General features: G+C 41.7%; 1 protein-coding gene across 2 annotated transcripts in view; it reads right to left on the reverse strand.

The window, feature by feature from the left end:
• Window positions 1-14,026, reverse strand: part of RASA3 (RAS p21 protein activator 3) — an 886,845-nt gene that overhangs the window by 120,040 nt on the left and 752,779 nt on the right. For both annotated transcript variants that reach the window (XM_085622738.1, XM_085622739.1), the window contains one exon: window positions 2,052-2,260. In XM_085622738.1, coding sequence (XP_085478864.1) covers window positions 2,052-2,260 — 209 coding nt within the window. The remainder of the gene's footprint in view (window positions 1-2,051; window positions 2,261-14,026) is intronic.

Genomic DNA, 14,026 nt, shown 5'->3' on the forward strand with positions numbered 1-14,026 from the left:
ACTCCGAGCCCTCTCCTGCAGTGCCTGATCACGTTGAAGGGGACCAGCGTCACCAGCCCTGACCGAGCCCTCAGCCGGCACCCCGAGCCCTCTCCTGCAGATGGGAGAAGTGATCTCAGCTAGCACCACCAACTCCCTCTCCCACAACCCTGGCACTGGCTGGAGGGGACTGAGCCCTCACCCGGCTCCCCGAACCCTCCCTGATGTCCCGGCTCAGGCCGGAAAGGAGAGGCGCCCTCCACCACCGCCGAGCCCTCTTGCTCAGCTCCTCGCCGCCTGGGCTCCACCGTCTCCCCCTCTGCGCGCATCTCTCCATCTCCCCCTGCTTCCAGCAGGACTATATTGAGTGGAGAGGCTCTGCAATCACGTGGTCCGGAAGAGCCCCTCCCAAATATTTTTGAAAAGCCCCGGGGGGGTGGCGGTCCCCGGGGCCCCTTTGGGCCCCCTATTTTGATATAAACATTACCCCCGGGACCTGGCCCACCTGAGGGCTTTAATTAAACAAATCTCGACGATTCTTCTTTTTTAAAAAAATGCTTTTTTTGGCCCTGGGGGCCTTGTGGGACCCCCTAAGCAGGCCTAGGGGGTCAGGGTGTTTCTACCCTGCCCCCTTTTCTTGTTTTTCTTGTTTTTCGCATTTCTTTTTCTGTTTTCTTGTGCCTCGGTTCTACCGAGGCACAAGATGGCCTCCAACACTTCCTGGTTTGGAGTGTTGACAGCCAATTAGAATAAAGCTCGTGATCGGGAGGGTGCGCGGATCCACCGTGCCTCTAGATATCACTATCTTTATTTCTAAATTTCTCAAAAACTACTGAACGGATTTACACCATTTTAAAAAAGATCGCTTTCTCAGCCAAGCAGTACCCTTTTGCCAAATTTGGTGTAATTCCATTCAGCAGTTTTTGCTATAACCGTGTCTAAAGTCTCCTATGGGAAAATTATTTTTTGACTACTATTTTTTTAATTTCTCAGGAACTACTGAACAAATTTACACCATTTAAAATAATGGGGGCGCTTTCTGAACCAAGGCCTACCTTTCTGCTAAATTTGGTGTAATTCCATTCAGCAGTTCGGGCTGTAGCCGTATCTAAAGTTTCCTATGGGGAAAACGCGTTTTGGGACCCCCTTTTTTATCGGCCCCCACTTGACGAATCACCCCCAGTCTTTCAGGATAGGAGCTGACCGGAACGGGCCATTCGTTTTGAAAATTTCACGAAAATTTGTCAACCGGCGCCAAAGTTATTGGGAATACAATGTTACGATTTTCCTATGGATAATAGGTCCTAACTATAACTACCTACTGGCGACCGCCAGTAGGTAATACATATGTATGTATAGATAGATAGATAGATAGATAGATAGATAGATAGATAGATAGATAGATAGATAGATAGATAGATAGATAGATAGATAGATAGATATGCACCGTTGTTATATTAGTAAACTAAAAAAAATTAAACTGATAATATAATTTTAAATTAATATTTTAAATTATACTTTACCATTAAATGTGTGCATAGACATACATACATACATATATATGTGTGTATGTTAGTTTCAATAAGTATATACTTATATATATCTTTAAATATTATTTAGACATACTTAATATATATTAATGTTACAAGTTAAAATGTTTAATATTTACTAATTTTGAATATGTATATATTAGAAAATATATTTTTTGTATATATATTTCAATACTGTAGTGTAAAATGATACTTTTCCAATATTTTTGTACTTACCTTTATATGTATAGAACAACTATGTTTTTGTGAATGATATTATGTTAGTGAACCTATTAAAACGTAAAGAACTGGAAAATATACAAAAGGCAAAGCACACTTTGAGCCTTAAGGAATTGGCCTCCAATGCATTAACTATCCTTTTGTGTGACATTCCTTTTTCTTTCACATACTCTAGTCTAGTGTGCATTCTGCCTCTGAAGTGATTGGAAAAACTCTGGGTGGACATCTTTGACCTTCAAACCCTAAGCTCTAAACCTGTGACAGAAACTATGGTTAGAAATGAAGCATGGAAAGCACCCTTACCCTGTGCAAGGCGTGCAGCCAGGAGCGCTCTCTGAGGTAATCTTGCAGCACAGCCAGTGTCCATTGAGATAAGCTGAAGGGTGGTAGACAGTGAGGCGCTTCTGATTGCATTGACTAACTTTGGTGAGGATGTCAATCCAGTCCTTGGCTTCTACACAGTTATTGGCTTGTATGTAGAGAGCTCGCTCTGGCTGAATCACCTGGAACATCTGTTAATTAAGAAGAACACCTCTGTCACCTTGATGTAAAACCATAGATATTCTCACCAAAACAGAATGCACGTGGTGGAAAAAAGCAACAGATTTCTAAAAATATCCAACACTATTTTGGGCTTAGGTGTATTTATTTCAAATCTGAATGCAGTTTAAGGTCACGTAAGCAGTTTAAGGTCATGTAGCAAATACAAAGATAGAAAATAGGTTTGTAATATCTGAGAAGAACTGAGGTGGCTGTGGAGACTACAATTGCCACTGTTCCTGGCCCAGAAGCCCAAACCAAGCATCCATACACACAGAAGTGCACCACAGAGAAACTGCAGTCACTGACCCTGAAGTTCAGCCAGTTTCTTAGCAGTACAACAAAAGGAAGATTATATAATCGAAGGAACAAGAGCCTCCACTCAAAGGCCTTGCTGTGCCCTGCTTATCTGGCCAGTCTGGTGGGTAGCACACAGACGGCAAAACAATTACTGCCAAAATATTAACAAGTCCTAACCAGCAATTGTTACATATAGGGGAATTAATTCCATAATCAGGTCAAGTGTGTAAAATTCTAATGGCGAACTAAGACTAACTCAGCATATAAATCCCATCTACCAAGAAGGTGAATGAGTCTCTATTTTATAACTGACAACAAGACTATAATATTCTGCCAAGTGGTGTTCCACATCACCATGCTATATACAGCATATAAGGTTAAAATGGCACAAGATTTAAAAATCATTTTGAGAGGAACAGATTCAGATTAGAATGGTAAATGAAGAAAGCATGTGAAAATCTACAGCATGAATGGTCAACAAAGGTACAGCAAGGTGAAGCCACCACAGATTTTCAGGATATTCAAAGACAGCATAATTGTGCTCAATTTAGATTCACGGTATGTCCTGTAATTATATGTGGCTATAATAAAAACCTGAAACAAGTACAGTCCTCCTTCACCACTGTTGGACACCCCTGATTTAAAAAGAGCGAGAAACTCCAGTGTGAATGTCAACCAATTTGATGTTCTCCTGCTTTATCAAAATTAAGCTCTATCTTTAGTATTAGTAACTGCATTTACATAGAGCATAATACCCTTGGTAAGTTGTGGCATTAAGTCCTTCTTTTCAGGACACTAAGTCAATCACAAAAGTCATCTAAACATCCCGTGTTCCTGCAAGATGACCCCCAAAAGAATGGTTTGAGACTGAAACTTTGTATTCAGTGTAGATCCACTAAGTTGGGAGTCTGTAGTCTGCTTTAAGGTTATCCACTTTGCATGAGTCCATGTCTCTCCTATTTGTGCAAACACTAATACTAACAGACATTTAAATTGAGCTGCCATTCTGTGAAACAATAACAGACATGTTGGCTGTCCCATCACTTTTTAACATCTATGGATTCAACACTTTGCCTGTTACCTGTTATGTTAAATTATTTTTGTAAGGTGCACAGCTACCCAAAAAGGGTTTCCCAGCGCCAGTACTTACTCTCACTTTCCCTTGAAGACTTCAACCAACACCTTTGTGAACCTTTAGATCCCTTCATCAAACACCCCTACTCCCCAGAAAGCACTGACTATTAACTGATGACTTTTCTTACCCTTACTAACTTAAACAGTCACCCTGAGAACCTTCAGAGATCCACAAAATCTGACCTCATCATTTAAATATTTTTATTCTGAAGAGTGAATAAAAGACATATTGATTCGAAAGGGGTTTTGGGGTGGTGCACCACCAGGTAAGTTTATCAGTAAATTACACCAAGTGGTCTGTAGTTGGTATATAAACAAAGTCTTTATTTTAATTTAGTTGTTGACACAGAGCCTCAGCCAACGCGTTTCGTTCAATAAAGAACTTCGTCAGGGCTGGAAAGATGCAAAGAGACATACAATAAATAAACGCACTATACAAAAACATTAAAAATACATATAAAAGACATCAAGTATGGAAAGAGAAAAAACTTATTTATAAATGTTATCTTGAACAAACTAAAAATGAAAGCACAGGACACATCAGGAATATACTTTGTCTTGTTGATATGTCGAACAACACACTTCCAAGAGAAACTAATGTACAACCTTACACAAAAGAATATTAGATAATTCAATATGCAAGGATGCACAGTTGTAACATCATGGTTCTAATATGGATAAGCTTACAAATTACTAAAAGTGGATGGTTTAATAGGGGTGTCCCTATCTGGAACCTCATATACGTGACAAGGATATGTGTCTGTCTATCCCTTCTTGCCCCATGATGTAAAGATGATTATCTCATGAACAGGGAAGGAGAGGGGAGGGGGAGAGAAGAAGCTGGGGGAAGGGGACTAGACAGGTGTGTATCAGTGAGATAGGACACAGGAGGACACGTACCATGTGTAATGATGCAAATGCAATCCAATAGCACCGGAGTTCATGTGAACCAGGAGTCGTCTCTCGGTAGGTTACGAGATGTGCTGGGTGAACAGTCCTTAATAGTCATCCAGTGCCACCATGATAAGGGCACTGTACATGTATCTGTTAAAGTAGAGTAGATATGTAAATAGCTAATACGAATTTAATGCCAAAAAAAAAAAATATTTTTGAGTTGACCCCCATCTAAGATTCCGAAGTCTAGTTCCCTAAGGTATCTAATCCGCAAAATATGAGTCAGTCCCTAAATTTCAAGGATCCACTGCATTCAATTAAATAATCAAAACAGAAAGGACCAGGATCCTTTTATTCAAAAAGTGACTCTGATGCCAACAATGGTTCGTCAGATAGAGAAGGCTAGGAACATCAAGTAAAATACCGACTGCCCATGGTGTGCGGTTAATCCACCAGAGTATGCAAAGCAACGTGGTTGAAGTGACTAAGTTTAAGGTAAAAAGAAGGGACGCTTAGGAAACAGGGCCAGTGGTCAAAAAGACGGAAGGACAATGGCTTACATAATGCGTGTCACAGAAAGTTTATGAATTAGTATAGGTAAATTGCCCCATACCAATGAATCAATGAAACAGGTGATAAGCAATATCCCATAACGTAGGACCCATGCCGTACCCTGAAAACCACCAAAAAACACAAAAGGAATAAAAGGAGTAAAAATGGGACACGTACGCCTGTAAAGCGAGTAACACCGAAAATGTAAGAAAACTAGTAAACAAGATCCCATAGTATAGGACCCATGCCGTTCCCCAAACAGCAATAATGACAAACAAAACCAAGACACGTTTGCCTAGACGGCGAGACACACTATAAAGAAACATTAGGAAAGTGGCCCCTATGCCACATGATCGAAACGGTATTGAGTGGCCAAGAAAGTTAAAGATAGGTAGGACCATGCCGTATGTCCCCCTCTGCATAAAGATATCTGCATAGTACCCCTCATACCTGTGATAAGACGGTAGTTCGCGTCCTCCCCTGGGAGTATCCCGTGAAGTGAACCGGGGCAGACGCCGGGTTTAAAAGCACGGGCATGCGTGTGCAAGATCAGCGCACGTCATCGCGTTTCAACAAGTTGAAACCGAGCGTGTGATAGTTAGCCAATGACAGTCATATTTGGGCCGTTTCCAAGGAGACCCGGTTTGACACTCGTACGCGTCAAGTCTTGACAGGAGCTGTCAGAGGGTGTGTCGGGGATGAGCCAATAGGGGTCACGGTTGGCGCTGCGTCAGCGGTTAGAGCGCGCCAAGGTCTGAAATGAGGGCGTTAAAAAGAAAATAAAAGCTAGAAAAACGTCCAATACTATGAGGTAGAAGGCTGGGGAAGCGCCCTATAGTAGAAGGAAATGCCCATTTGTAAAGGGCCAGCCACTCGTTACGGTACATATTGATAAAGTGTGTTCCGAAGTCCTTCACTTACAACAAGCTGGACACAAGTGAATGCAACCAGGTGAAAGGATGGAAAAATGCGCCCGATTTAAAACAAAAGTATGGTGAAGTGTGCAAGATTGGCGCGATGTAAACACAAATCACGAAGTTGACACTGGGCATGTGATAGGTAGCAAATGAGAAACGGACATGAACCGTTTCCAAGGAAACCCGGTAACCAACTAAGGCGGCTGACGTGACGTTGGAACAGATACGTCATACTCGTCACGTCGTGTTGGAGCCTCTCAGAAGGTGTGTCAAATGATAAACCAATGTGTGTGATACCTCATTGGTATTACGCGCGCCATGTTCGGAGATAAAAGCTGCAACGTCGAAAGCTGGGTAAGGCGCCCAATTTAGAAGATAAATGCAGCAAGGTAAAAAGTTTAGAAAAAGCGCCCATTTATAAGGTCAAATGCCACAGAAAAAATGACAAAGCAGTGCGTGTTACAAGAAGGTGTCCGGAAGGACACCACTTGTGTCTCGATGAACACAAAGCGTGGGGCGTATGAAAGGTTCCCATCTACACATATAGGTGTTGCCTATTTGGATGAAAAGGTCAAAACCATACTAAATGACGGTAAGTTGGACAACGCAGTGCGTGTTGAAAAAGGGTGTCCGGAAGGCCACCACTTGTGTCTCGATGAACACAAAGCGTGGGGCGTAAGTAAGGTTCCCATCTACACATATAAGTGTGGCCTATTTGGATGTAAAGGTCAAAACCATACTAAATGACGGTAAGTTGGAGGCTTACCTGAGGAACATAAGAAAAATGATTGACATGTGTTAATCATGTCCACACAAGTGTGTGGGAGGGAGGCGCTATTTAGAAGATAGAGTGCGCGCCATAGATCATGTTAAAAAGAGGCAAACAATGGAATATTCTAATGGCAAAAAATCGCCGAATACGTAAATGTATAATAAACGTGCACTGCCTTTGCGATTCTAAGGCGTGCTGGGTCTGAGAAAAGCCAAGTGCCAGTCGTTTAAGTAGAGCAGCGTCTAATAGGTAAATGGTTGTGCACCGATTAACAGGGAAAAAGGGTCGATGCGAAAGAAATTGACGAGACATGTAGGTATAGTCCTAATCGTGTTATATACATTTCAGAGTTTGCACTGAAGGTAGGCAATAGTGAATTGATAAAAGACACAAAGGTGTAAGGAACTATGGAAATCACAGAATTTTGAGTAGCAGGCGCATTCAATGTCATGCTATCCCAATCCACGGGGACTTGGTGGACTCAAGTCCAGAGAGAACGAACATCATGGTCCTAGGTGTGGCCAATGATGAGTTGTCTTGCTCACACCAAGGCAAAGCTCTCGAAAAATTATTTGTGTTCTGGAGTCAGGTTATCTCTAAACCACGAGAAAGTGCTCAGGTCAAGAAATAATGAAATTCATGATCCGAATTGTGCCCCATTGCAACCGACCGCAATCTGCATATCCACTTGGATTCGGTTTGTCTCAATACGAGATCCCTGTTGCCTCCCCGTTTGTTTAAGGGAATGTGGTCTATGCCAATAAAAAGAAATGACCTGTCTGTGATTTCCATAGTTCCTTACACCTTTGTGTCTTTTATCAATTCACTATTGCCTACCTTCAGTGCAAACTCTGAAATGTATATAACACGATTAGGACTATACCTACATGTCTCGTCAATTTCTTTCGCATCGACCCTTTTTCCCTGTTAATCGGTGCACAACCATTTACCTATTAGACGCTGCTCTACTTAAACGACTGGCACTTGGCTTTTCTCAGACCCAGCACGCCTTAGAATCGCAAAGGCAGTGCACGTTTATTATACATTTACGTATTCGGCGATTTTTTGCCATTAGAATATTCCATTGTTTGCCTCTTTTTAACATGATCTATGGCGCGCACTCTATCTTCTAAATAGCGCCTCCCTCCCACACACTTGTGTGGACATGATTAACACATGTCAATCATTTTTCTTATGTTCCTCAGGTAAGCCTCCAACTTACCGTCATTTAGTATGGTTTTGACCTTTACATCCAAATAGGCCACACTTATATGTGTAGATGGGAACCTTACTTACGCCCCACGCTTTGTGTTCATCGAGACACAAGTGGTGGCCTTCCGGACACCCTTTTTTCAACACGCACTGCGTTGTCCAACTTACCGTCATTTAGTATGGTTTTGACCTTTTCATCCAAATAGGCAACACCTATATGTGTAGATGGGAACCTTTCATACGCCCCACGCTTTGTGTTCATCGAGACACAAGTGGTGTCCTTCCGGACACCTTCTTGTAACACGCACTGCTTTGTCATTTTTTCTGTGGCATTTGACCTTATAAATGGGCGCTTTTTCTAAACTTTTTACCTTGCTGCATTTATCTTCTAAATTGGGCGCCTTACCCAGCTTTCGACGTTGCAGCTTTTATCTCCGAACATGGCGCGCGTAATACCAATGAGGTATCACACACATTGGTTTATCATTTGACACACCTTCTGAGAGGCTCCAACACGACGTGACGAGTATGACGTATCTGTTCCAACGTCACGTCAGCCGCCTTAGTTGGTTACCGGGTTTCCTTGGAAACGGTTCATGTCCGTTTCTCATTTGCTACCTATCACATGCCCAGTGTCAACTTCGTGATTTGTGTTTACATCGCGCCAATCTTGCACACTTCACCATACTTTTGTTTTAAATCGGGCGCATTTTTCCATCCTTTCACCTGGTTGCATTCACTTGTGTCCAGCTTGTTGTAAGTGAAGGACTTCGGAACACACTTTATCAATATGTACCGTAACGAGTGGCTGGCCCTTTACAAATGGGCATTTCCTTCTACTATAGGGCGCTTCCCCAGCCTTCTACCTCATAGTATTGGACGTTTTTCTAGCTTTTATTTTCTTTTTAACGCCCTCATTTCAGACCTTGGCGCGCTCTAACCGCTGACGCAGCGCCAACCGTGACCCCTATTGGCTCATCCCCGACACACCCTCTGACAGCTCCTGTCAAGACTTGACGCGTACGAGTGTCAAACCGGGTCTCCTTGGAAACGGCCCAAATATGACTGTCATTGGCTAACTATCACACGCTCGGTTTCAACTTGTTGAAACGCGATGACGTGCGCTGATCTTGCACACGCATGCCCGTGCTTTTAAACCCGGCGTCTGCCCCGGTTCACTTCACGGGATACTCCCAGGGGAGGACGCGAACTACCGTCTTATCACAGGTATGAGGGGTACTATGCAGATATCTTTATGCAGAGGGGGACATACGGCATGGTCCTACCTATCTTTAACTTTCTTGGCCACTCAATACCGTTTCGATCATGTGGCATAGGGGCCACTTTCCTAATGTTTCTTTATAGTGTGTCTCGCCGTCTAGGCAAACGTGTCTTGGTTTTGTTTGTCATTATTGCTGTTTGGGGAACGGCATGGGTCCTATACTATGGGATCTTGTTTACTAGTTTTCTTACATTTTCGGTGTTACTCGCTTTACAGGCGTACGTGTCCCATTTTTACTCCTTTTATTCCTTTTGTGTTTTTTGGTGGTTTTCAGGGTACGGCATGGGTCCTACGTTATGGGATATTGCTTATCACCTGTTTCATTGATTCATTGGTATGGGGCAATTTACCTATACTAATTCATAAACTTTCTGTGACACGCATTATGTAAGCCATTGTCCTTCCGTCTTTTTGACCACTGGCCCTGTTTCCTAAGCGTCCCTTCTTTTTACCTTAAACTTAGTCACTTCAACCACGTTGCTTTGCATACTCTGGTGGATTAACCGCACACCATGGGCAGTCGGTATTTTACTTGATGTTCCTAGCCTTCTCTATCTGACGAACCATTGTTGGCATCAGAGTCACTTTTTGAATAAAAGGATCCTGGTCCTTTCTGTTTTGATTATTTAATTGAATGCAGTGGATCCTTGAAATTTAGGGACTGACTCATATTTTGCGGATTAGATACCTTAGGGAACTAGACTTCGGAATCTTAGATGGGGGTCAACTCAAAAATATTTTTTTTTTTTGGCATTAAATTCGTATTAGCTATTTACATATCTACTCTACTTTAACAGATACATGTACAGTGCCCTTATCATGGTGGCACTGGATGACTATTAAGGACTGTTCACCCAGCACATCTCGTAACCTACCGAGAGACGACTCCTGGTTCACATGAACTCCGGTGCTATTGGATTGCATTTGCATCATTACACATGGTACGTGTCCTCCTGTGTCCTATCTCACTGATACACACCTGTCTAGTCCCCTTCCCCCAGCTTCTTCTCTCCCCCTCCCCTCTCCTTCCCTGTTCATGAGATAATCATCTTTACATCATGGGGCAAGAAGGGATAGACAGACACATATCCTTGTCACGTATATGAGGTTCCAGATAGGGACACCCCTATTAAACCATCCACTTTTAGTAATTTGTAAGCTTATCCATATTAGAACCATGATGTTACAACTGTGCATCCTTGCATATTGAATTATCTAATATTCTTTTGTGTAAGGTTGTACATTAGTTTCTCTTGGAAGTGTGTTGTTCGACATATCAACAAGACAAAGTATATTCCTGATGTGTCCTGTGCTTTCATTTTTAGTTTGTTCAAGATAACATTTATAAATAAGTTTTTTCTCTTTCCATACTTGATGTCTTTTATATGTATTTTTAATGTTTTTGTATAGTGCGTTTATTTATTGTATGTCTCTTTGCATCTTTCCAGCCCTGACGAAGTTCTTTATTGAACGAAACGCGTTGGCTGAGGCTCTGTGTCAACAACTAAATTAAAATAAAGACTTTGTTTATATACCAACTACAGACCACTTGGTGTAATTTACTGATAAACTTACCTGGTGGTGCACCACCCCAAAACCCCTTTCGAATTTTCACTGATCTGCTTGGCAGTTAGCATCCATCAACGGCGGATGCAGGGGTGTTAGTATGCACACCATCATCTAATACCATTCTATTTACATTGGGAACTCAGTAAGGAGGTGCAGTCATTGGAGTCCGCCGTTTATCCTGTTTGCTTCAAAAGACATATTGATGTTTAAGCAGACAACAAGGACTATATGACTTTTGGGAATTTGTTGTTTATTATCTTGGGTGATACGTTGGTTAAAGGCTGCTTTACTCATTTAAATTACTATCATTATAGTTTATATACATATCTGTTTAGTCATTTGTAACACAAAGTTAGGGTATAATTTAGTTAAATGAAGAAGAAACATTTTCTTTCATGGGATTTCATAAATGGTGCCTTTTGAATGGTATTCCTTTGTATGCTGCTATTGCCATTGGCAAACTAAGGACGCCAACAAAATGTCTTATTATTTTGATCAGACATTAGGGAGCAAAAAAGGAGGTCATCTCATGACCATCTGATCCTATTGAAAAGAATCACATATGATTCAAAATAGGGGATCTGCCAGTTAAACTAACTGATTCACTTGGAAGAAATGATTTCAATCAAAGATGTGGTTGTCCATTCTTCCATTCAAGCTCACTAGTTCACCAAGGCTCAGACAGTTTATGGGGTATAATTCAATTCAATTACTTTATTCGGATAAAAACATATCCATGAAAGAAGAAATCACGTTTCAGCTTACAAAATACACAATTGCATCATAATATCAGATGTAAAATCAAATACATTAAAAGATTGTCCATAAAGTGCACATCGTATTGCGGGCATGCACAGTAGTTTTCAGAAAAGCCCCTACTCGGAAGACCAATTCATCATCCTCCAGGAGAAGGATAGATCTGTATGCAACTTCAAGGTGGACAGGTGAATTATTTTAAAAATGGTATTAAAAGCCATTTGGCATACTTTTTATAAAATTTACAGAAGAATAAAAAGTGTAGTATGTTTTGCCCACTCTGACCATCACACAGGCAAGGCAAAAGATCAAGATTAGCTTGAAAACCAAGGGGAAAACAAAGGAAGAATCTCACAGTGCCCGCTCTTAAGCAAAAAAGGAGTCCCCTCTACCAACGACCTATAGGTTTTGTGAGGTAGCTTGCCAACTGGTAAATAGTATTCTCAATTGACATAAAAGCAGCTACAGTTGGTTTCTTAGACTCCCTATCTAGTTTTGCCTTGCTATAATGCGCACAGAGTGCTGCTCGAACTTCTTTTTTGCTAACGGTATCTATCTCATTTGGGCTTGCAAAAATATGTTCACAATTAACCCTGCTTAGACTTGAATGCACCTCTGCTAGCTATGGGATGTCTAGTCCCTTTTCACATTCAAGGCAGTCTCCTATAATCTCTCGTGTAAGGGTCGCCGCTGGATTTATTCAAATGGCTAGTCAGAATAGGGTGTGGGGTGCCTGCATATAGTTTTAATAAATGTAATTTCAATTCGCTATGGCAAGTGTATTGAGACATGGAAATGGGGGCATCTAAAAGTGTCTGACAGAACCTGTTTTCTTCATGCTGGATGCCATTTGAGAAGCACCAGACCTACGCGTCATAGGCCGCCGGGGGAATGCACTGAAGTTAAGAAAAATTTAAAATAGCTATAATAGCCCCAGTCATCCTAGGTTGTGGTAGGCTAAGATTGAGTTAATAGCTTTGGAGAACTTATTCCTATAGTATGCCATGTGGTCAGACCAGGAACCATTAGCAGCAAAGACCAACCCCTGATAGGGGAAAGTGCTAGTGCATTGTAAACTTTTATTGCCCACAGAAATCGAGTTTAAAAGGTGCTTCCTCGGTCCACAAGCCATTATAAAAGATTTTTTTAAATTAGTGCATTTATCTAAAGTGGCCATAAAATCGACAAAACCTATTGCTGAAAGGCGTAGAGCATTAGGTGTGCGGCCCATTAATACTGCGTCATAAGCGTATAATAGGGCAGGGAGTATATTGCCATTAACTCTGGGGACATCATTGGTTAATTTGGTCAGTGTTTTGTGTATATTATTAATATGTATAATGAAAAGTTGCGGGGACAAAACACATACCTGCCTGACCCCACTACCAACCCTGATGTCATTAGAGACATCACCCCCTATATTGGTCCTAACCCGAGCTCTCTGATCCATGTGCAAATATGCTAAGAAATGTACTAAAGCCTCGTCTAACCCATATTCTAATAGGATTGACCATAGTTGTGGCTGGTTTACATAATCAAAAGATGAGGTCAGATCCATAAAAGCCAAATAAAGAGGTGACCTCTGTGCATTAGTGTATTTCCCAATTATTAGATTGAGGTTTAAGCATTGCTCGATGGTGCCTTCTTTACTCTTAAAACCTAATTGGCATGGTTGTAGAATAAGAATGTCTTCGGACCAAGTTTTTATCTTATTATATAAAACCCTCCCTAAGATTTACAGGGTATTGTCAATCAGGGAAATGGGTCTGTAACAACTGGGTTGGGAGCGGTCACCCTTTTTAAAAATTGGGACGATGATGATAGTTGACCAGGTACTAGGTAGTGGGGCATGGGTTAAATTGTTAAAAATATTCCGCAAGAGTGGAGCCCAAAAATCTGGTTTGTGCTTAATGAGGTCAATAGGTAACCCATTGGGGCTAGGGGCTTTATACCCCGGGTTCTGATGTATAGCTTCCTCGACTTTGCATAGGGATATTAATACCCCTATGGGGCTTGAAGCCCAAACAGGTCTTCTTCATATGTAGGGGCTGTATAAATCTTCGAAAAATGAGCTTCCCAGGCCTCACTGGTTATGTTACAGCTGATCGGTGTTAGTGGTTGTCCCATTGCTCTCATGTCTTTAACGGCTCCCTTCCAGACAGACAAGAGTCAAAATTTCAGATTGTCCCTGACCACCGTGTGGAACAGATCAGTACTATTAACCCCTTGCCACACTAGTCTTAATTTGTCTGTTGAGGGTACCAAATCTATGGCACCACATTCTATTTTATACATCAGCCTCAGGGACAGTCAAGCATTACTTGGATCAGATTGTGGTCGCTGTGATGTG

The sequence above is a fragment of the Triturus cristatus genome, chromosome 8, assembly GCF_964204655.1.
Source record: "Triturus cristatus chromosome 8, aTriCri1.1, whole genome shotgun sequence".
Taxonomy (NCBI): Eukaryota; Metazoa; Chordata; class Amphibia; order Caudata; family Salamandridae; genus Triturus; species Triturus cristatus.